The 24,469-nt window shown below is 47.9% G+C and overlaps 1 protein-coding gene across 1 annotated transcript; it reads left to right on the top strand.

Moving 5' to 3' along the window:
• Window positions 1–3,580: 3,580 nt before the first annotated feature.
• Window positions 3,581–5,227, top strand: GSX2 (GS homeobox 2). The gene is made up of 2 exons (XM_042984538.1): window positions 3,581–4,157; window positions 4,842–5,227. Exons 1-2 carry the CDS (start codon window positions 3,581–3,583, stop codon window positions 5,180–5,182), a joined length of 918 nt encoding a protein of 305 aa, XP_042840472.1. The 3' UTR covers window positions 5,183–5,227.
• The last annotated feature ends 19,242 nt before the right edge of the window (window positions 5,228–24,469 follow it).

Genomic DNA, 24,469 nt, shown 5'->3' with positions numbered 1-24,469 from the left:
GGCTCAAGTTGGAGGATCCAGGGGCAAGAAGACGGCACCTCTAAACCGCTTTGATTTTTTTTCTCATTTGAGGGTAGGGGTGGGATACCCTGACTGGTGTGTGTTAGGGGGAGAGGAGGGGACAGTTTTGTTACCTTCATATCTGTGACATTGTCTTGCACTCAAGGAAGACAAAGCCATCCTCTGTCATCCCAGCAAAAGAGAGGAAATCAAAGGATCCCCCTCCCCTTAAAAGAACTAATTTTCTCCTTGAATTATGAAAGTAATGGCTTAGGTAACAGCCTGTACTCTGTACCCGACTGCTTAATACCGAATAAATCCTTCCACGTGGCTCCCCGAGTCGTGGCAATTAGAGCTCATTATAGGCTCATAAGAGCTCTCATTTCAGGGATTACTTAATGGACGATGAAATTTTATCGGACAGAATCACTGAGAAATAAAATTGCGTGGCAGCGGGGGCACGGTGGGGGCACACTGACGGGCTGCCCAGGGGTCCCCTTCTGCTTTGAGCAGGTTCGAGGTTCTGCTATCCTGGGGAAGGGTCTGGCTGGTAGCTGCTCAGGGCCATGGAGGGTAGGCTTCCTTTGGGAGTGGGGGTGGCAAGGCACAGTGGGGCCAACTTCTGAAGATAGGGCTAAAGAGAAAGAGGGAAACTGAGAGAGCCAAAGAGAATTAATGGGAAGAACCTGAGAACCTCCAATGTGGAACGTGACCCCAAAAGACTTGCTTTTGGTGGGCTTGAGCAATGTATTTATTTTTCTGAGCAATTTACTTTAAAAATGTTTTTAATTGCACTTAGTTAACATACAATGTTATGTTAGTTTCAGGTGGACAATACAGTGACTCAGCACTGCCATACATCGCCCTGTGTTCATCACGAAGGCTCAAGCAATTTCACCAGGTCCTCTTACAAGCAGGTTTCTCTGACATGGTCTGCTTTCAGCCCCAGTCTGTCCCCAAGCTACTGTACCCCTTGCAGCCCTAAGTGACCCCCACTCCCCCCCCCCCCCAGCCTCTCACTTTTTGCAAAATTCCTTAGCACTCCAACTGGATGTTTCCATACTTATACAGAAGTTAAATTAGTTGTTCGAGCTTCATAATTAGGATTCTCTAAAGTAAAATTGAACCTTCTATAAGCACACATTCCAGCACATCAACATGGGGATTCTAGAGTGAGCATACCCAGAACCACTGGGAACACAGTGACCTAAACGGTAAGCCCAAAACAAACCTCAGATAACCTACTACCTAACCCAGAAGACAGAAAAGGAGAGAGAAAAGTTATTACTTTTCTTTGAGCACTCACAAAGTGAATAAATACATACATATAGGTATGTATTAGATAAATTTTTAATAGTGTATGTATACATATATGTGCACATACAAATATACATTCACACACTTGCAAAGTGAATGGGAAAATCATGTCACCTATTTGGACAATTTAGGCCTTTAAAAAACACCCAGCCATCAAACATCTCTTAGTGGTTGAGCTTCCAGGGTTCTCAGGGTTGGAATGATTTCGGGACTAGCTGCGTCCTCCTGACTGGAGCGAGGGCGGGTGGGCAGGCAGGCCAGGTTGAGGCTGAACGTCTGTGATGGCTGCATCGTCAAACCTTGTGGTACAAAAGTAGTTACAGCTGAGCTGCCCTGAGTTAAGCCCTGAGACTCCTTAATTGTTGTCACAAGATGTTGGATTAGCACATTTCTGGAATAGCTGTCTGTTTACACTCTGGAGACCCACCGTCCACTAACCGCTTTCTAATTGAATTCTAATCACATTCAAATAGCTCAATAACCAGCCTCAGCTGCAATTCATAAAACTTTAATTGCCATCCATAAATCCTGGGCTCCCCAGAGCGGGGCGTCCATACAACGCAATTACACTTCTCCGGCAGGCAAGAGAAACTGTCCCAGAGATGAAAAAGGGGAGAGAAGAGACAGAGGGCAGAGAGGTGGCCATGCCTCCAGCGGAGAAGCTGTTGCTCCCCTGGGATTTGGGCACTTGGTTCTCACAGGTGGAGGGAGTCCCGTCCCCAAGTTTCTTAACACCAGTGTGAACTCAGGTCTGAAGTCTGCTGTTTGGGAAAAAGGATCAGACTCTATTGCTTGCTCCCTGCCCCGACCAGATTTTCTCCAGCGGGGGTGGGGGTGGGGGGGAAGACCTCACCTTCCCCAAAGATCAACAGCCCCTAGCTTGACAGCCACCTTCTGTCACACAGCCACTAATACACGTCTTCCACTGAAGACGGTGCCCCCCAGATTTCCTTTACCAAGCCACTTCTCCCATCCTGAGGCAGGATTCCTCCCGTAGGTCAAATCCCTTCAACCTCTCTCAGCTTTTAAAGGGGTGCAGCGTGGAGAGTGCTTGCTGGTTAGTCTGCCAGCCGCCCAAGGTCAGGCTGTGAAATGTAAAGGGGCAGGAAGTGGCGGGACCCAGAGCAAAGGCCTTCCCCAAGCCCTGCCCAGTCTCCAGGAGGGCTAGGGTTTGGGTCCTCTCTCCAAAATCATTGGGATGGAGTTTGCAGGGGTGTCTCGGGAAAGGCATCGGCTTGGAGAAAGCAGAGTGACGCTTCAACGCCTCTCTCCGCCACAGGGCATGCTGCCGATTACAAAGGAGCGCGAGGAAGTGTCGCTGATCCCAGCGGCCCCAGGGAAGCCCCAAGTGCAAAGGCATCTTGGAGCTTCTCAAGCATTCGAATGAAAAGCTAGGCAGCTTCTTAGCTGGGAGGCCTCATTGGTACGCCCCGGATATCCGTCACGAACTAACCACCTGAATGACTGTGGCCAAGTCCAAATGCTGGGGGACTGTGTGTGTGTGTGTGTGTGTGTGTGTGTGTGTGTGTGTCTGTGTGTGTGTGCGCGCGCGCGTGCGTGTGTCCGTGGTGCAAACCGCGATCCCGGTCTGGGCTACTGCCAGTCCGCCGCCCACACGGCCGTGCTCCAAACTGCAGGCCTCACACTTTACCGCGCCTCAGCCTCGGTTGGTACAGAAGGGCAGGGAGCATTGGGCATCCCTATTACAAAGGCCTCAAGGTCCCCACCTGGGGCGCTTTTCGGCCGGGCGTGGGGAAGAGTTGGGCTGGGGCCCAGGCCAGGGAAAGGGGTAGAATGGGGGATGCAGCTCTGATTTCTCGAGAAAGCGTGGAGAAAGAGGGGGAGGAGGCCGGCGTCCCCGCGAAATTCACAAAACCTACACTTTGCAAAGTCCCCCCCACTCCCCCTCCCTCGAGTTCTTCCCTGCAGCGCGCCCGCCCCTCCTCGCCGCTTCTGTTGTGACTCGGGCAGCCTATCCCGAGGGTGGGGAGCTGCTGAGGAGCCTGAGCCGAGCGGTACTCTGCAGCATCACGTGCCGGGGTGGGGGCTATAAAATCCCGGAGCCGGGGCGCCGGGCGGGGGACGTGAGGACCAGCCCTCTCCAGGGACCCCTTTGTTCGCAGCCCAGACGCCGAACACCTCCGCGTCCCCAAGGGCTTGACCGCCTGCGTCCGCGCCGCACTCGGGGCAGAGCTCAGAACAGGAGAGGGGAGGGGGAGCCAGCGCCGGCCACCGGGCCCTCCAGCCACCCACCCCTCCCGACATGTCGCGCTCCTTCTATGTCGACTCGCTCATCATCAAGGACTCCTCGCGGCCCGCGCCCTCGCTGCCTGAGCCGCACCCCGGGCCAGATTTCTTCATCCCGCTGGGCATGCCATCCCCGCTGGTGATGTCTGTGTCGGGGCCCGGCTGCCCGTCCCGCAAGAGTGGCGCGTTCTGCGTTTGCCCACTCTGCGTCACTTCGCACCTGCACTCCTCTCGTGGGCCGGCGGGCTCCGGCGGCGGGGGCGCCGGGGCGGGGGGCGCAGGGGCCGGGAGTGGTGGGGGAGCGCCGGGGAGCGCCGGGACCCTGCCCCTGCTCAAGAGTCAGTTCTCTTCGGGTCCTGGGGACGCGCAGTTCTGCCCGCGCGTGAGCCACGCGCACCATCATCACCACCCGCCGCAGCACCACCATCACCACCATCAGCCCCAGCAGCCAGGCTCGGCCGCCGCTGCCGCAGCCGCGGCGGCCGCGGCGGCGGCCGCGGCGGCCTTGGGGCACCCTCAGCACCACGCACCTGTCTGCGCCGCCACCACCTACAACGTAGGGGACCCGCGGAGATTCCACTGCCTCACCATGGGTAGGGTGGGGTCTCTGGGCACCTGCGCGCCGCGCCTTCGCGGCTCCCGGGAGCAAACTTTCCGCCTCCAGAGGAGGAAGTGGCAGCCTGGGGGGCGGGGTGGGGTGGGAGGAGGGGCTTTTCGTGTAACTGTGGAGACGTCCCCAGAAGTTCCACGAAAGTGGAAGTTAGCTTCGAACCTCTCCAAGCAGCCTGGTGCTTTCACGCCCGCTACCTGGTGTCCGAGTCTTGCACAGTATCGGGGCCTTTGGGACCTCGCACTTGAGGGCTGAGAAAGCGGAGGCTAACTGCGTGAGGGTTTGGGGTGGGTATGTTGGAACTTCGGTGTGGCAGTCCGTCGTCGAGGCTAGCTGAAGCGTTTCGATGTTCTGGGCTAAGCCTGCTTGCCTCTCTGCTGGGCTTGAAGGGAGACGACCGGACAGCGCAAGCCCCGACCCCTCCCTTAAGCCTCTGACTTTACATCTCGCACAGCAAAGGCCTTCCTTCACTTGCTTTGGGCGTCTCTGTCCTTCCGTGCTGAGTAACGAAGTGCCGTGGAATGGGAAGGGGTGAGGGATGGATACAGGTGTTTGGTTGAGCTCCGCGGGAGGGTCCTTGAGAGGCGTCCCTTCCAAGGGATGGCGCGTGGGGTGGGAACACGTCATCCGAGAATGACCTCTCTGCCCTCTCTTGGCCGGTCTGCAGGGGGCTCGGACGCCAGCCAGGTACCCAATGGCAAGAGGATGAGGACGGCGTTCACCAGCACGCAGCTCCTGGAGCTGGAGCGGGAATTCTCCTCCAACATGTACCTGTCTCGACTCCGGAGAATCGAAATCGCGACCTACCTGAACCTGTCGGAGAAACAGGTGAAAATCTGGTTTCAGAACCGCCGGGTGAAGCATAAGAAGGAAGGGAAGGGCACACAGAGGAACAGTCACGCGGGCTGCAAGTGTGTCGGCAGCCAGGCGCACTACCCGCGCTCGGAGGATGAGGACTCCCTGTCGCCGGCCTCGGCCAATGATGACAAGGAGATTTCTCCCTTGTGAGGGAGGGATGCCTCCGCCGCACCACACGCTCCTGGCAGCCCCCACGCCACCAACGCGCCTGGCACGCAGGGCGCCAGATCCTCAGCCACTGCGTGGTCCCATTTGGAGAAGGAGGGAGCTGAGTGCTGGCCGAGCGGAGTAGTCTGGCCTGACCCTTCGCATCTCCTCCTTGACCTATGTGTTTGAAGCTCCACTCGAAGTTATAGATCGTTTTTTTTTTTAATGTAAATAATCTAGATTCAACTCAGTCTTGTCATATAACAGGGGGGGGGGGAACCAGGGTTGATTCAAGTTTAACACTGTGTGGGGCTTTTTGAAAGCGCATGTCTTTTCCCCTTCCCTACAGTCTTACAGAACCTAAGAAGAACACCGGGTTTCTTGATTATTTTCTTTTGTTGTTGTTGTTGTTGTTTTAGTGAAAGCATATGAATTTCAAATAACTTAGAAAATTAAACGCTGTAGGTCTCGCTTTCTGAAAATTTGCCTGGGGAGAGATTGGAATTCAAGTTGCTGGAAGTCCCTTTGTATGTGAATAGTTTTATATGAAATTTATATTTATATTTATTTAAATAAATGAAACAAAATCAAGGTTTTAAACTTGTGGTGCTTGCTCTCACCATCTTTCCCCATCTTCCTCTCACCTGTATCTTGAAAAAAAACATGGACGGGGCGGAAAACGTGTATGAGAATTTAGAGGAAAGTGTTGACTAAAACCTGGTAATGTAGGTCTTTGGTTGAGGGAGTATGTGGCACACCATCAACCATGATTTTCACCTACCAAGTAGTAACTCCCCATCCTCAAAACAGCTAAGCCATTCACAGTGGCTAGGACAGGTCACTCCGTTTAAAGTGACACTGACAATTAATGACGGACAAACCTTTTGATTTATTTAACAGGGAAAGATTCTTTCTGTGGCAGTTCCCCTCTCCCTGCCTTTCCCCCTCCATCACTCTCAGTACTAAAACCCGAGTCATGTGAAGGAATTTGAATAGTCAGAACAGTTTTAGAAAGAGCAACAATCCATCATCAGGGTGGAAGGACACACAAGGAAACTTACAAATGATGCTGCAAGTGACTAGAAACCTTACTTCCTGGCTGTTCCCTAGCTAAGAAATTAGCTGGTTTCCACGGTGCCAAGGAAACAAACAGGCACAGGGAATTATTCTTCCCAAAGGTTTATATTCTCACTTTTCCAAAATAGCTCAGAGGTGCTTTGGCCTCTTGCAGGGTTTTTTTGGTCTCCCTAACTTTAGCCTAAATCTGTTCCCTTATAGTCCCTCTCTTCCTCATAGTCTTGCAGAGTTAATTTCTGCAAACCTGGTCCTGGAGATTGACTCTAGCTCTGCCTTTAGCAGGGCCACCTGGCTCTCTGCTCAGTGCAGCCAGGACCTGTCATCCAAGGGAGAGAAGTGAAGCTGGAAATGTGGAAACTAGATCTCATTCCCTGCAAGCTGAGCCCACTAACATCCATTAGCGTTATTATTATATAATTATTTTCTGGAAAGATGCCACCCAAGAGGTTCAAGCCATAGGAACTGTTTACAACACACATTTCTTTAGGTCTGATTTACTTTAGGTATGTAGGAACTGACACCTCACCAGGTGGGATGGGGCTCTAAAACTGAGGTCTGGAAGCTAGTTTGGGAAAAGGGAAAGGAGGGAGGATGTGATCATGGTCTTTCTTTCTTTCTCCCCACCCCCCACGTGCCTCTCTCTCTCTCTCTCTCTCTCTCTCTCTCTCTCTCTCTCACACACACACACACACACACACACACACACACACACACTCACCGGAGGCTCAGGAGAAGGAAAGCCCCCCTCCCAACTTCCGAGGCCCCCCGTGGTCAGCTCCCATTCGGGTACCGGCTGGGACAGGAGGGAGGGAGGAGGGATCGCACAGCGTCGGACTGAATAGGGAGCGGCCGAGGCTTTGTGCAGAGACCTGGGCCTGGTCCTGCGCAGCGGTCACAGGCATCCAGCTCTCTCCTGCCCGGGCTTGGGAGGCTCAGCCTCCGGGTCTCTCTGTCACGCGCGGAGCCCCGGGCCGGTCACGCCGGCCCACTGCCTTTCCTGAAGATCCCGTCTCCCTCTTTCCCAATCAACAGTCCTCTCTCTGCACGAGTCCAGGGGTGGGAGGAAAGGGGTTTCGAGGCGAGAACCGGCGTTTACGGAGAATTCTTTTCTCGGGAAAGAACAGGAAGGACAAAGCGCCCCTGTGGCAGCTCTCTGCGCTCCTGCTCAAAGCGAAGCCTCAGCGGGGCGGTCGGCACACACCTCCGTCCCCCTCCCACCCACTCCGGGCTCTGCCTCCGAGCCGTCCCGCGCTCAGGCCTGGCCCTTCCCAAGTTCTAGCCGAGGACGAACCCGAGCCTCTGCGCCTCGCCTGGCTTCACCCCAGGCCCTGCGCCCGGAGCGCGGAGCCACGCACCTGCCACACCCGTGCCGCGCGGCGCGCCCAGCTCCACCGCCCTGCGAGGGACACGCGGCGCCAGCCCTTCTCGCCAGGTTTTGGGCTGCTTGGATGGTCTCAGCCCCTCTCCTTCTTGTCTTTGGGGGGAAATTCCTCAGGGAAGAGAGAATAAACAGTGTACCCCCCCCCCCAACCAGAGGCAAAAAGTTTCAGGCACAGATACCTATCTAGACTTTGGACATTCTCCAAAGACACCTTCTCTAGGGTTTTCAGGGAGGTTCTAGGATATTAGGTGCCGAGTGGACCTTCTTCTCACTGTAAGAGTGAACCATGAGGTCTCCTTGTCTACTAGGGTAGATTTTACATCTCTCCCAAACCCTCTCCCCCGCTCCACCCCCCAAAGTAATCAGTTGATGTTTCTGAAGTTTACAAATCTGAACAAGGCTTTGGGAATCTCCTATTTAATTTTTTTTAACGGGAGGGGCAGAGAGAGAGAGGGAGACAGAATCTGAAGCAGGCTCCAGGCTCTGAGCTGTCAGCCCCGAGCTGGTGGAGGGGCTTGAACCCATGAACCATGAAATCATGACCTGAGCCAAAGTCTGACAGTCAGCCAACTGAGCCACCCAGGCACCCCGGGAATCTCTGATTTTAAAGGCCTACAGTTTCACTTAGGTTAAGAAATCCTAGGCCAACCCTGGGACACACAATTGCCCTGCTAAACAATCTTGATATCAAACACTCTAAGTGAAATATCCACAGATTTATTTTTATTTTTATTTATTTTTTATTTTTTTTAACGCTTATTTATTTTTGAGACAGAGAGAGACAGAGCACGAACAGGGGAGGAGCAGAGAGAGAGGGAGACACAGAATCGGAAGCAGGCTCCAGGCTCTGAGCTGTCAGCACAGAGCCTGACGCGGGGCTCGAACCCACGGACCGTGAGATCATGTCCTGAGCCGAAGTTGGACGCTTAACCGACCAAGCCACCCAGGCGCCCCAAAATATCCACAGATTTATTAAAGAGGACTGTTTAGGGTGTGTGGGGCCACCCTTGACAATTTCTCTACCTGGGAAGCACCAGATGCCAGCTTTTCATTATGACCCCACTTGAAAAACAGAATTCTGTCCTCCCTCCCCAAACCGTGGCCTCTTAGGGGACTATACACACATATTGGAAAGAGAGAGGGAGAATGAAAATAAGAATTAGAAATTAGGATCTTGCTCCACGAAGAGAAAAGGAATGAGCAGCAGGAGCCATTAGTGTGGTTGAGCCCATCTCTGAAAGCAAGTCCTGTGGTGGCTTCAAACAGGAAGAGGTCCTGGGTGGGAGTGGATGACCCCTGCCCTTGTGCCCTAACCCAGTCCTAATATTCTGAGAGAAAAAGAGGAACGGAGACCTTTCTCCTTCATCCTCCCACAGTGACCAATACAAGCCCAAGGCCAAGGGCCTACCATTGATAGGAGCACTTGGCAAGTCTTTTTTGATGCAAACCATACCCAGAGCAGAAGACAACCAGCAGCCTATCCCTGGGGTGGGGATGTCAACCCATGCAGCTGATAGAGACACTGATGACTCCTCTCATTCTGAGCTATTCTGCAGTGGCCTTCTTACCTTGGTCCCCCTCCGCCTGGCACATCCATAATCCCACTCCCCTCAAGGATGGCAAAGGGTATTTTAAGAGAAGGAAAACTTGGGGATGTGAAGTCTTTGATTTTGGGCTCCCTCCTTCATTTCCTCACCAGAACCCTATACCAAACACGATCAGGATTAGAAATGCATGCTAAGTGAAATTAGCCAGTCAGAGAAAGACAAAGATCATATGACTTCACTCGTATGAGGACTTTAAGAGACAAGCCAGATGAACATAAGGGAAGGGAAACAAAAATCATATAAAAACAGGGAGGGGGACAAAACAGAAAAGACTCATAAATATGGAGAACACACTGAGGGTTATTGGAGGGGTTGTGGGAGGGGGGATGGGCTAAATGGGTAAAGGGCATTAAGGAATCTACTCCTGAAATCACTGTTGCACCTAGATGCTAACTGATTTGGAAGTAAATTTTAAAAAATTAAAACATTTAAAAAAAGGATTAGAAATGCAGTTTGCTTGGCTTACTCTGGTCAGAGAATTGTCAGAAAGGTGACTGATTGTTCTAACTGAAAGTGGTCACAAAAAGCAACAGGCTGTGTGTGTGTGTGTGTGTGTGTGTGTGTGGGCGCGCGCGCGCCCGCCTGCATGTGTATGTGTGTGTATGTGTGAGAGAGAGCTCTCCACTGGTAGTGGTCATATATACAGAAAGAAAAGAGTTATTTGCACCAGATTTTGTCTTGTTTTGTTTTCCGTCCCACCTCTACCTTTCCTGCAGGTTCCACTCACTTTTCCTGGCACTCCTTGAGAGATTTGTTGGAGGGAGGTGGGAAGGTGTTTGGAGCTGGGTTGGGGGGAGGAGAAAAAGTTGAGAGAGCCAGGAGAGAGGTCTGGGTAGGATCTCAGGCCCGGCCTTCGGGGTGCTGGGAGAGGAGAACGACAGAGCAACAGAACCTATTTGCTAGAGGAAATGGGGTTTAAAGGAGCAATCACTGCTTTAAAAGGAGCTCCTCCCACCCTCTCCAAACACAGCCTAAAGCTGTCCTAGACGATGAATACAGCTCAGTGCATCAAAGCAATTGTTCCTATTTTCATTATTCACAGGGAATCTTTGAATGTACCTGTTAAGGTGACAGACCTCTTAAAAGAGAACATTTTTTCCATGCAATTAAATGGTGCATTTACTAGGCTTCTATTAACATAATTTAATATAAATCTATTTTATAAATCTTTAGGCTCACATTACTGAAAATTGAGCTTCTCTGAAAAAAAAAAAATGCCCGTGTCTCTCCGCTAAATTCGATGGAATAGAATCCAATCCAAAAACTTGCTATTCTAAGCCAGTGGAAATACTAAAAGTAGGCGAATCTTTTGCATTGTCTTTTGTTAATGGTGCAAACGTGAAGAGTTAAGGCAGTTTGTTTCACAGAAGGTAAGACAGGTTTCCTACACCCAAGGCCCGGCACATGGGGTGACTGACACAGGCTGGAAGTGAGGACCGGCCAAAAAAAAAGCAGGAACTTGAAGAGACCTTTCAGTGTCAGAGTTGAATCCGAGCGCAGATGAAAAACAAAAGCCAGCCCTGACTCATGTTTGGAAGTAAGGTGCTTCTGTTTGGGGGAAAGGAAACCTAAAGGCCGCGGGACCTCACAGTCCTGAAAGCTATGCCACATCGACGTAGATATTTTTGTCTGTTCCCATGGCTGTGTTCCTTGTTCTCCAAAATTCTGGGCATCCCATTGTCTCTGAGAAGAGTGTTTTGTGTGCCCTTACATTGATGTCGATGCCTGCCTTTCTGCACTGGGCACTGCCTTTCTTCAAGCTGAGCCCTATGTTTTCCTGAGCCCTTGTCCTACCTTTGTTGAGCCTTCCAAATCCCAAACCCAGGAAGGCCCCAGGGGCTCCTCTGAGTGAATCCCGGCAGATCGGAAGTGTGTGCTGTGTGCTTAGGAAAGTAACTAGTTTCAGATTAATGAAGCAGTGACAATTTCAATCTGCTTAAAGGCGGAGGTTGGCACTGCCCAGGCCTGAGCGTGGGGAGCTCGCCAGGCTGGGCTTTATATTGTCCGCTTTTCTGAAGAGCAGACAAAGATGGATAGAGAGACATTGAAAAGCAGGGGGCGTATTTTAAACAGCCCCATAAAGAGGGCTGTCACTTTAAGACAAGAACCATAGTGCTTTGATGACTTTGTATTAGCTGCACCATTTCAAATAAGGAACTCAAGTCTCAAGCCAGAGGGTGGAAAAGGAGAGAGGGAGAGGGAGGGAGCAAAGGAAGGGAAGGGAAGAGAGAGGAACAGGGAGAGAGAGGGAGAGAGAAGGTGGAGAAAACAGCAAATGTAGCAATGTTTAGCCTGTAGGAACACTACACCCCGGCCAATTCTCAGGCAACGACCTGATGTCTGAAGTTCAGGGAGAAACAACCCACAGCAGGTGCAGAGAAAAAAAGGCAGGTGATGCTGTTCGGATGGCAAAGAGTTCCCTGCCCGTGGGCGGCAGCCGGCTCCCACCCCCACGGCCTCAGTTTGCGGGGAAGGGCTGGCTGGAGAGGGACACGCAGCTCCCCGGGCCCAGACCGCTGAGGATTATAATGGAAATTTTTGAGAGCGTGAAAGAGAAAGAATAGGAAGGGGAGGGGGGGGAGGGCAGGCTTCGGGAGTCTACCTTCACAAAGCCTAATTTAAATTGTTTGGGGTCAAGCAGCAGCAAGCCACCTCCCCCCTTTCCTCCTTAATTAATTAATGACCACGATTAATTATTAGGGTCTCGCATTTCAAGACTTCAAAACGCCTTCCCCGAGGGCCTGAAGAGTTGCTGGAGCCAGACACGTGGTTTAAACTTGGAAGAAGGGAGTCGAGAGTCGGTAGTATTTATTGTCTGTCTCTCCGTGTCTGCTATCCTCTCGGCCTCTGCCAGCTTCTCTCCGTCTCTGTCTCTTTCTGCCTTGGGGTCTCTCTCTCTCTCTTTCTCTCCCTCCCTCGGCCTCGTTCTCTCTCCTTTGTTCTCCAGGCTGACCTGCGTACCCTCCTCCAATCTCCTCCGGTCCTGGCTGAACCCTCCCGACTCCAGGCCCCCAGCGGTCTGGTGAGAGGCGAGAATACCCATACTGGGGTCCACACCCGGGCGCCTCACCGCGTCGTCGGTGGTGAGGAGTAGGCAGAAACGGAGGTTCGCCGGTCGCAGCAAGAGTTATTGACAGCATAGATGTTTTTCTTTCTACCCAAGAAACGATTTTTTTCTTTTCCTTTCTTTCTTCTTCTTTATTTTATTTTTTTAAATTAAAGCATAGGGGAACTGGGACGGGGAGATCGCTCAGCTTTAAAGGCCGGCGACAGGGCTCTCCCCACCGTGGCGCTGGCGGGAGAAGCGTTTGGTCACTGTTTCCTTTAGGCACTATTTGAACCTTGCAACATGTGGTAATTTCTGGAAGCTGAAAAGGGGGGATTATGTAGGAGGGACACAAGGAAATTAGCGAACGGTTAATTTAACTCGTTTTCTGCTAGACTTTTCGATACATTCCTAATTGACTGAGGGGCAGGTGAAGCTCCCGCCCCATGCAGGCTCATTCACGGTGGGAATAAATGGTTCTTTTTCAACTCACACTGCTCACAATATATCATCGGGGAAAAGACATGCAATGAATATGTTGATTTTTTTTATTAATGGAATTATACCCTGCCACGCAGGTGTGAGGGTAAAAACCTATACTGCAATGAAATAAGATTAACAATGAAATTAGAATTTTATTAGCTTTATATGTCACACAGACCTGGATTTGAACTGTCAAAACAAGCAACCAGAAAAGATATTCTGAAGGCAGCCCTGCCAATCAACCAGGAGAAACGGAATAGCGTCGAATCCAAATCATAATCGGCTTCCAGTACCTTCGGCGCCTCACCGGGGCCTGGAGCTGGAGGCAAGTGGGCGGTGCGCCTCGCAAGGGTACCCGCCGGGACTCTGGACCCGCAGGTCGTGGGCGAGAGCACCGCTTGGGCTCAGGAGGCCTGGCCCCGAGCAGGCCCCGGCTGAGGGCGGAGGGGCCGAGAAGGCCCGAGGCCACCGAGAGGTCAGCCTGAGCGGCCGGGCCACCGCGGCCCGCGGGCCTCCGGCTTCGCATCCTCTGCATCAGCTGCCCCGGCTGGCTATGAACCACACAGAGTCTGGTCACCCCCGGGGCTTCGGAGCTTAGGAGCTGCTACCTGGGTCTGGCAGGCGCGGAGGTGCCCTATGCAAATGGTTCACTATTAGGGGAGAAAGAAATACTTCAAATGGCCCTTTGTAACCTTCTATAGAAAATCGAGGTACTCTGCATGACAAAGCACAATTAAGCTTTCTATTCAGGAGTTCTGCAGCTGGTAGCCCATTGGGAAAGTGGGAGGAAACGCGAATATATTAATAGTGTGTGGCAAAAGTTTTTGTGTGCGTGTCCTTTTCTGGGTCCGGGGTGGGGAGGGGCGGTGGGTGGACCCGGAGGGGAAGAAGGCTCCGCCTTGGATCTTTGCCACCCGAACCTCAGCGCCTCTGCCCGCAGGGAAAGCTCCGCTCGTCTGGCGTCCAGGACCTAACGAAAGGTCGCGGCGACCCCCGTGCGCACCCCTCGGCTGGGCGGACCCCGCGGGCACCAGCGCCCGGGCGGGGCGGGGCGGGACGCGTGCCCCGGCCTGGCCTCCTCGTCCGCTCGACGCAGGTCCGAGTCCCCGGGCCCGGCTGTTCCCGGTCGCCGAGCACGACGGTGGGCTTCCAGGCCTGGTGCTTTGCCCAGACACTGCGACAGGTGGGGCGCACCGGAGCGCGCCGGGGGGCAGTGCCGAGAGCAGAACCAGATTTTCCGTTCAGCTCCAATTTTCTCCGCCCCTCTGCCCCCGTAGTTGAGTTTCATCTACTAATGGTTCATTTTTGCAGGGAGAATGTTTTGCTTCTTAGCAAAGAAGGGTCCTGGGGCAACTGCGCTGGTTATTCTCTGGGCTCCACCCTCCTCTCACCCGCAGGGTGCCCGCAGACCCCCGCCTTTGGGGACTGTACCATTTCCTCTATTAACTGCACCTCCGGGGGTAGCCAAGCGGGAGGCTGGCTCCATCTGGGTTTGGAGAGCCCGCGGCACAGCCGATGGCAGACCACACTGAGGAGAGAGAAGAAGAGGTGTGTTGGTGGTTTCTGGGGATGTTTCTGCTGCATCGTTCCAGTTGGGACACTTGCCGCTACGCTCCAGAAACTTCCTTTCCGAGAGCCTCTTTTACCAAGGCTCTAGCTATAGTTAGGACCCCCGCACCTTCACGGAAAAGGGTGGAGATGCGTTCTGGCCTCTGTGGGTCACTAGGGGCATCAACATTCTTGTTAGCTCCCTCAGCCCTCCACGCATCTCTGCCAAGAGTCATCTTGTTGACATATTTCCCCGAAAATCCCAGCTCAAAGTGGTTGCCTAGTGGCTGACTAGCCACGTTGTTTCCCTCATAGTTCCTATCCATGGGTGCTACCTAGTTATTTCCTCTATTGGGCTTCTAGGTGACTTCTTCCCTTTTCCCGACTCTGAGGACCTTGATGACAGCGACTGAATCCTCAGCACTGATCATAGTGCCTAGCGCTTAGTAGATGTCTAGTAAATACTAGCTGGATCCATGCTTCCAAGTCTCCAAGTTCCCCCAAACAGGGAGGTTAGAAATAGACATATTTCATGGTAGTTGTATATGCATCTATATGATAAATATATATACATCTATAGGATAAATATCCTACATATAGGAGATGTATATATATATATATATATATAGAGAGAGAGAGAGAGAGAGAGAGAGAGGTGTTTCTGGAATCATTCTGCATGCCTTACTATTTACTAACAGTGTGACTTTGGGCAACTCACTTAACTTCTCTAACATCCATTTTCCTCATTTGTAAAATGGGGATAATTAATAGTCTCTTCCTTATAAGGGTGTTGAGGAGTAAAGAAGGAAAAATACATATGAAGATATGTAGATATTTAGGTAGATTTGAGAAAGTCTAAGTGAAAAAGGAACTTTGGAATAAAAGCCTGAAGGGAGCGTGGCGAAAATGCCACGTGGAATTTCAGTGGAGGTAACAAGTGCAAAGGTCTGGGTGGGGATAGGGCTGAAATCGTTCAGAAACAGTGAAGAGGCAGAGGGAGTGGAGAGAGTATGTGCCTGCAGGGGGGGGGGGTGGAAAGGTCAGAGTGGTCCTGGGTCCTGTGGGTCATCATAGGGACTTGGGTTTTTATTTTTAGTCAACTAGGAAGCTTTTGGAGGATTTTGAGCAGAGGCGTGTTATGCTACGACCTATGACTAACCAGGATGAATTTGGCTATGGTGTTCAAGGAAGCAGGGAACTTAAGGCTGTCATATGAAGCCAGGTAAGGGATGATGGTGGTGTGGACCAGGGTGGAGGTGTCCACTGGTGTGGACCAGTGCTGAATTCTTGGGTGTGATTTGGTAGAGCGGCCAGGATTTTCTGAGAAACTGAATCTGAAGAGTAAAGAGAAAGAAAAGGGCCAGGGAGGACACCAAGGTATTTACCTCCTGCATTTAGAAGAGAAAAAGTTGCCATTAGGGGCCCCTGGGTTGCTCAGTCGGTTAAGCAGCCCACTTCGGCTCAGGTCATGATCTCGCAGTTCATGAGTTCAAGCCCCGCATCGGGCTCTGTGCTGACAGCTCAGAGCCTGGAGCCTGTCTCAGATTCTGTGTCTCCTTCTCTGTCTCTGATCCTCCCCCATTCCTGCTCTGTCTCTCTCAGTCTCAAAAATAAATAAACATTAAAAAAAATTAAAAAAAAAAAAGAAAAAGTTGCCATTAAGAAGAATATAGGTGGGGGTGGGGGGCTCCTGGTGGCTCAGTCGGTTGAGCATCCTACTTCAGCTCAGGTCATGATCTCAATGTCTGTGAGTTTCAGCCCAGAGTTTCAGCTCAGAGCCTGGAGCCTGCTTCGAATTCTGTGTCTCCCTCTCTCTCTGCCCCTACCCCACTCATGATGTTTCTCTCTCTCTCTCTCCCTCTCTCTCTCTCTCTCTCTCTCTCTCTCCCTTCCTCCCTCAAAAATAAATAAACATTAAAAAAAAAAAGACTGATTAAAAATAAAGAATATAGGAGGAACCAATTTTAGGATATGTTAAGTTTGAGATAACAGTGAGACATCAAAGTGATATTAGGGTAGCATGAAGGCAATTGGAAAAATAAGTCTGGGTTCTGAAGTGAGATGCAGACTGGAGAACTGAATGGAGAAGTCATGAGTATGATGATGATATTAAAACCATGTGACAAGGTGAGCTCATCAGAGAGTGAATATAGAGTAAAGAGGGAAGAACCCCAAGGACTAAGTGCTGGAGCCTCACAAATCTAAGACTTAAAAGTATGGGGAAAAGTCATGGAAATGAGAAAGACCTAGCAGACAAAGAGACGAGGAGCCAAGTTGTCTGACTGTCCCAACTTCCTGCCTGGAGAAAATTTCCTGCACTTGGGAAGGCTAACCCGAACAAAGTCCGGCAGTCTCCCTGAATTGAGGAGACGGAATTCAGAAGCAGAGGACTCCAGGGTGGCTAGAATTCATACGACACAGTATCTAAGCAGTAGCAAATTGCTCAGAAAGAAAGTTCTAGAAATCTGCAGAAATGTCCCCTCAGGATTTCAGCTGAGTGTTCATCAATACCTGGATAGAAAGAACCTACCTGAGACCAGAGAAAGAACACCAGTAAGAAGCAAGCGGAACAAGTCAGCACCTCACACGTCCGTATCTGGTAATACTTGGTCTCCCTCTGGCCAAAATGAAAAGGCCTCCTATCAGACAGGGGGCCTTTCATTCAATTAGAGTACTCAGGAAGGTAGTGCCTCAGTAGTAGGACAAATTAGCCCTGGGCTGAAGGCTACTCTCATCCCATATACCAAAGCTTAAAAGCAAATCTCAAAAGGATCAAACTGTTTCCAGGTAACCTAACTGCATCCTGGAGCAAAGCTCAAAATTATTTAAAGGAATTAAAAAAACCCCTAGTGCCCTAGACGCTAAAATTCATAATGACAAGTTATGAGGTATGCAATCAAAACATACCAGACACGAAAAGAAGCTGCAAATTATGACAATGAGAAAAAAAATCAATAGAAACAGACACAGAAATGACATGTTTGGTAGAATTAGTAGACAAAGATATTAACACAATTAGTACACTTAAAAATCTCTGCCATATACAGTTGACTCTCAAAAGACATGGGTTTAAGCTGCACCAGCCAACTTATTTTGATAAACACAGTACAGCACTGTAAATGTATCTTCTCTTCCTCGTGATTTTCTAAATAACCTTTTCTCTAACTTATTTTATGGTAAGAATACAGCATATAACACATATACAAAATATGAGTTAATTCACTGTTTATGTTATCGGTAAGGCTTTTAATCAACTGTAGGCTATTGGTAGTTAAGTTTTGGGGGAGTCAGAAGTTGTATGTAGATTTTTGACAGTTTGGGGGGTCAGCACCCCAACTCCAACATTGTTCAATGATCAGCTATATTCAAGAAAGTAGAGTGAAGCATAAGCATGATAATGAGAAATCTGGAAATTACTATTTTTTTTTTTGAGAGAGAGAGAGGGTCAAGAGAGTGAAGGACAGAGAGAGAGAGAGAATCCCATGAGGGGCAGAGAGAGAGAGAGAAGTGGGGTTCATTTGAAGCAGGCCTCGTGTTCACCCAAAGTGGGGCTTGTGCTCACCGAAGCCGGGCTCGAGCTCACCTGATGTGGGACTCGAACTCATTAACTATGAGATCATGACCTGAGCTGAAATCAGATGCTTAAGAAACTGAGCCACTCAGGCTCCCTGGATTCAGCTGTTTTTAAAATAATTTCCACAGGGGTGCCTGGGTGGCTCAGTTGGTTAGGCGTCTGACTTCGGCTCAGGTCACGATCTCACTGTCCGTGGGTTCGTGCCCCGCGTCAGGCTCTGTGCTGACTGCTCAGAGCCTGGAGCCTGTTTCAGATTCTGTGTCTCCCTCTCTCTCTGACCCTCCCCCATTCATGCTCTGTCTCTCTCTGTCTCAAAAATAAATAAATGTTAAAAAAAATAATAAAAAAAATAATTTCCACAAATCAGGAAACTATAGATGCTGGTGAGGACGTGGAGAAACTGGAACCCTCTTGCACTGTTGGTGGGAATGCAAACTGGTATAGCCGCTCTGGAAAACAGTATGGCGGTTCCTCCAGAAATTAAAAATAGCTAGAATTGATTCATGAATTCAGCAAAGTTGCAGGATATAAAATCAATGCACAGAAATCGGTTGCATTCCTATACACCAACAATGAAGCGACAGAAAGAGAAATCAAGGAATTGATCCCATTTACAGTTGCACCAAAAACCCATAAAATACCTAGGAATAAATCTAACCAAAGAGGTGAAAAATCTATACACTGAAAACTATAGAAAGCTTATGAAAGAAATTGAAGAAGACAAAATAAAATGGAAAAAGATTCCATGCTCCTGGATAGGAAGAACAAATATTGTTAAAATGTCAATACTATCCAAAACAATCTACATATTCAATGCAATCCCTACCAAAATAATACCAGCATTCCTCACAGAGCTAGAACAAACAATCCTAAAATTTGTATGGAACCAGAAAAGACCCTGAATAGCTAAAGCAATCTTGAAAAAGAAAACCAAAGCAGGAGGCATCACAATCCCAGACTTCAAGCTGTATTACAAAGCTGTAATCATCAAGACAGTATGGTACTGGCACAAGAACAGACACTCAGATCAATGGAACAGAATAGAGAACCCAGAAATGGGCTCACAAACGTATGGCCAACTAATCTTTGACAAACCGGGAAAGAATATTCAGTGGAATAAAGATAGTGTCTTCAGCATGTGGTGCTGGGAAAACTGGACAGCGACATGCAGAAAAATGAACCTGAACCACTTTCTTACACCATACACAAAAATAAACTCAAAATGGATGAAGGACCTAAACGTAAGACAGGAAGCCATCAAAATCCTCGAGGAGAAAGCAGGCAAAAACCTCTTTGATCTTGGCCGCAGCAAGTTCTTACTCAACAAGTCTCTGGAGGCAAGGGAAACAAAAGCAAAAATGAACTACTGGGACCTCATCAAAAGAAAAAGCTTCTGCACTGTGAAGGAAACAATCAGCAAAACTAAAAGGCAACCAACAGAATGGGAGAAGATATTTACAAATGACATATCAGATAAAGGGTTAGTATCCAAAATCTATAAAGAACTCATCAAACTCAACACCCAAAAAACAAATAACCCAGTGAAGAAATGGGCAAAAGACATGAATAGGCACTTCTCCAAAGAAGACCTCCAGATGGCCAACCGACACATGAAAAAATCCTCAACATCACTCATCATCAGGGAAATACAAATCAAAAACCACAATGAGATACCACCTGACACCTGTCAGAATGGCCAACATTAACCACTCAGGCAACAACAGATGTTGGCGAGGATGCGGAGAAAGAGGATCTCTTTTGCATTGTTGGTGGGAATGCAAGCTGGTGCAGCCACTCTGGAAACCAGTATGGGGGTTCCTCAAAAAACTAAAAATAGAACTACCCTACGACCCAGCAATTGCACTACTAGGCATTTATCCACGGGATACTGGTGTGCTGTTTTGAAGGGGCACATGCACCCCCATGTTTATAGCAGCACTGTCAACAATAGCCAAAGTATGGAAAGAGCCTAATTGTCCATCGATAGATGAATGGATAAAGAAGATGTATATATATATATATATATATATATATATATATATATATATATCTCAATATAATGGAGTATTACTTGGCAATCAAAAAGAATGAAATCTTGCCATTTGCAACTACGTGGATGGAACTGGAGGGTATTACGCTAAGTGAAATTAGTCAGCCAGAGAAAGACAAAAATCCTATGACTTCACTCATATGAGGACTTTAAGAGACAAAACAGATGAACATATGGGAAGGGAAACAAAAATCATATAAAAACAGGGAGGGGGACAAAACAGAAGAGACTCATAAATATGGAGAACAAACTGAGGGTTACAGGAGGGTTTGTGGGAGGGGAAGTGGGCTAAATGGGTAAGGGGCACTGAGGAATCTACTCCTGAAATCATTGTTGCACTATATGCTAACTAATTTGGATGTAAATTTAAAAAAATAAAAATTAAATTAAATTAAATTAAAAATAGAACTATCCTATGACCCAGCAATAGCACTTCTAGGAATTTACCCAAGAGATACAGGAATGCTGATGCGTAAAGGCACATGTACCCCAATGTTTATAACAGCACTTTCAACAATAGCCAAATTCAACAATAGCCACCTAAATGTCCATCAACTGATGAATAGATAAAGAAGACATGGTTTACATATATAATGGAATACTACTTGGCAATGAGAAAGAATGAAATCTGGCCATTTGTAGCAACGTGAATGGAACTGGAGGGTATTATGCTAAGTGAAATAAGTCAGGCAGAGAAAGACAGATACCATATGTTTTCACTCATATGGGATCTTGAGAAACTTAACAGAGACCATGGGGGAAGTGAAGGGGGAAAAATAGTTACAAACAGAGAGGGAGGGATGCAAACCATAAGAGACTTTTAACTACAGAGAACAAACTGAGGGTTGATGGAGGGGGTGGGGGAGAGGGGAAAGTGGATGATGGGCATTGACGAGGGCACTTGTTGGAATGAGCACTGAGTGTTGTATGTAAGCCAATTTGACAATAAATTATATTTAAAAAAATAAAATAATTTCCAGATGGCAGATATAAAGTATGCTTTAAGAATTCTTTAGAAGAGAATTGACTGAAAAGAAAAAAAAAAAAAAAGGAGAATGGACTGTTTAAAGCAAAATAATGCATTGTGGAGTTTAAAACATATGGTTGATTCTTGTCATTCATGTAGTCAGGTTCTATAAAGTCACGAGCAATGAATTTGTAAACATTAAACATTGCTCGTGGGAGAGATATAGGTTAGGTTCTTGTGGGCCTCTGGCTGCATTTTAATCAACTGATCAATATATATTCATCTTAGGTGTGTTTCTGTTTAAAGATGGTTTATGTAATATGTGTGGGCGACACATAGCTTACTAACATTCAGTTCACAATTCATAGCTCGTGTGTCTTCATCCTTTTGGACTGCTGTGACAAACACTATAGACCGGAGGAGCTTATAAACAGCAGACTTTCTCATGGTTCTGGAGGTTGGGAAGTTCAAGATCAAGGTTCTGGCAGATGCTGTGTCTAGTGAAAGCCTTCTGGGTCAAAGATGACTTGCTGTGCTTCACAAGGTGGAAGGGGATAGGGAGGTTTCTGGAGTGTCACTTTTAAGGGCACCAATCTCATGGGGGCAGAGCCTTCATGACCCAGTCACCTCCCAAAGACCTCACCTCTTAATACCATCGCATTGAGGGGTAAGATTTCACCATATGAATTTATAATCTTCCTGCACTTAAGAACACTAAGCAATAGTTGGGGGCATTTTTTTTTTATTGTGGTAAATCATCTATGACATAAAACTTACCATTTTAACTATTTTTAACTATATAGTTCAGTGACATTAAATACTTTCATATTGTTGTGCAACCATCACCACCATCAACATTTCCAGGATATTTCCATCTTCCCAAACTGAAACCCCATTAGCCATTAAACAATACCACCCCAGTCCTCCTCACCTCAGCCCTGGCAACTAGTATTCTGTTTCTTGTCTCACGAATTTGACTATTTCAGGTACCTCATATGAGTGGAGTTATACAATATATGTTCTTTGTGACTGACATTTTTCACTTAGCTTAATGTTTTAAAGGTCCATCTATGTTGTAGCTTACGTCAGAATTCCTTTCCTTCTTAAGGCTCAATGATATTCTATTACATGTGCATACTATCTTTTGTTTATCCACTCATCCGTCAATAAATATTTGACTTGCTCCTACTTTTGGGCTATTGTGGATAACACTACTGTGAACTTGGGTGTTCAAATATCTGTTTGGGTCTTTGTTTTCACCTCTTTTGGTATACAACCGGAGGAGGAATTGCTGGATCATGTGACAATTTTGTGCATAACTTCTTTAGGAATTGCCATACTGTTTTCCATAGCAGCCACACCATTTTACATTCTCACCAGCAGGGCACAGGGATTCCAATTTCTCCATATCGCTGTCATCACTTGCTTGTTTGTTGTTTGGGTTTTGTGTTGTTGATGCTGTTGTTTGTTTTTGCTTTTTACGTTTTTTAAGAAATGTATTTATTTGGGGGGAGGCGCAAGCAGGGTAAGGGCAGAAAGAGGGGGACAGAAGATCCGACGTGGGATCTGCACTGACAGGCTGACACCCTCAAGCCCGACGTGGGGCTCAGACTCACGAGTTTGAGTTGGGCACTTAAATCCCAATCAAAATTCCCCCGGCACTCTTCTCAGAGCTAGAACAAACAATCCTGTCATTTGTATGGAACCACAAAAGATCCCAAATAGCCACAGTAATGTTGAAAAAGAAAACCAAAGTGGGAGGCATCACAATCCCAGACTTTAGCCTCTACTACAAAGCTGTCATCATCAAGACAGCGTGGTATTGGCCCCAAAACAGACACATAGACCAATAGGAATAGAATAGAGACCCCAGAATTGGACCCACAAATGTATGGCCAACTAACCTTTGACAAAGCAGGAAAGAGTATCCAATGGAAAAAAGACAGTCTCTTTAGCAAATGGTGCTGGGAGAACTGGACAGCGACATGCTGAAGAATGAACCTGGACCACTTTCTTACACCATGCACAAAAATAAACTCAAAATGGATGAAAGACCTAAATGTGAGACAGGAAACCATCAAAACCCTAGAAGAGAAAACAGGCAATAATCTCTTTGACCTCAGCCACAGCAACTTCCTGCTCAACATGTCTCTGAAGACAAGGGAAATAAAAGCAAAAAGGAACTACCGGGGCCTCATTAAGACAAAAAGCTTCTGCACTGCAAAGGAAACAATCAACAAAACTAAAAGGCAACCAGTGGAATGGGAGAAGATATTTGCAAATGACATCAGATAAATGACATCCAAAATGTATAAAGAACTTATGAAACTCAACACCCAAAAGACAAAGAATCCAGTGAAGAAAGGGCAGAACACATGGATAGACACTTTTCCAAAGAAGACATCCAGATGGCCACCAGACATATGAAAAGATGCTCAACATCACTCATCATCAGGGAACTATAAATCAAAGCCACATTGAGATACCACCTCACACCGGTCAGAGTGGCTAAAATTGACAACTCAGGAAACAAGAGATGCTGGTGAGGATGTGGAGAGAAGGGAACCCTCTTGCACTGTTGGTGGGAATGCAAACTGGTGCAGCCACTCTGGAAAACAGTGTGGAGGTTCCTCAAAAAATTAAAAATAGAACTACCCTACAACCCAGCAGTAGCACTACTAGGAATTTATCTAAAAAATACAGGAGTGCTGACTCATAGAGGCACAAGTACCCCGATATTTATAACAGCACTTTCAACAATAGCCGAATCATGGAAAGAGCCCAAATGTCCATCAACTGATGAATGGATAAAGGAGATGTGGTTTACATACACATTGGAATACTACTTGCCAATGAGAAAGAATGAAATCTTGCCATTTGCAACTACGTGGATATAACTGGAGGGTATTATGCTAAGTGAAATAAGTCAGTCAGAGAAGGACAGATATCTTATGGTTTCACTCCTTTGTGGAATTTGAGAAACTTAACAGAAGACATTGGGTGAAGGGAAGGGGAAAAAATAGTTTCCAACAGACAGGGAGGCAAACCATAAGAGACTCTTAAATACAGAGAACAAACTGAGGGTTGATGGGGGGTGGGGCAGAGGGGGAAATGGGTGATGGGCATTGAGGAGGGCGTTTGTTGGGATGAGGCCTGGGTGCTATTATGTAAGCGATGAATCATGGGAATCTACCCCCAAAACCATGAGCACACCGTATACAGTGTACATTAGCCAGCTTGACAATAAATTATATTTAGGAAAAAAGAAGGAAGTATCTGAAAGATTAAAAAGAAGAAAAAAGAGTTGGACACTTAACCGAATGACCACCCACGTGCCCTTAAAAACACATCTTTAAAGAACACATATTTTTAAAATGCCAGGAAATATAGTGGCCCAAATATTGAGATAGAGCTTACTGAGATGGAGTGTTAGAGACATGCTAATTAATAAATGTAAAATTGCTTCCCCAAACTGTAAAGAACTAAGAAAATAATCATGAAGAATAAGAATAGTCACAAAAAAATTTTAACTCTTGTGACCTGTTTGGAATGATTGA

Source organism: Panthera tigris, chromosome B1 (assembly GCF_018350195.1).
Source record: "Panthera tigris isolate Pti1 chromosome B1, P.tigris_Pti1_mat1.1, whole genome shotgun sequence".
In the NCBI taxonomy this organism is placed as follows: domain Eukaryota; kingdom Metazoa; phylum Chordata; class Mammalia; order Carnivora; family Felidae; genus Panthera; species Panthera tigris.
The sequence above is the reverse complement of the archived record's forward strand: the minus strand, read 5'-3'. Positions and strand labels throughout refer to the sequence as shown.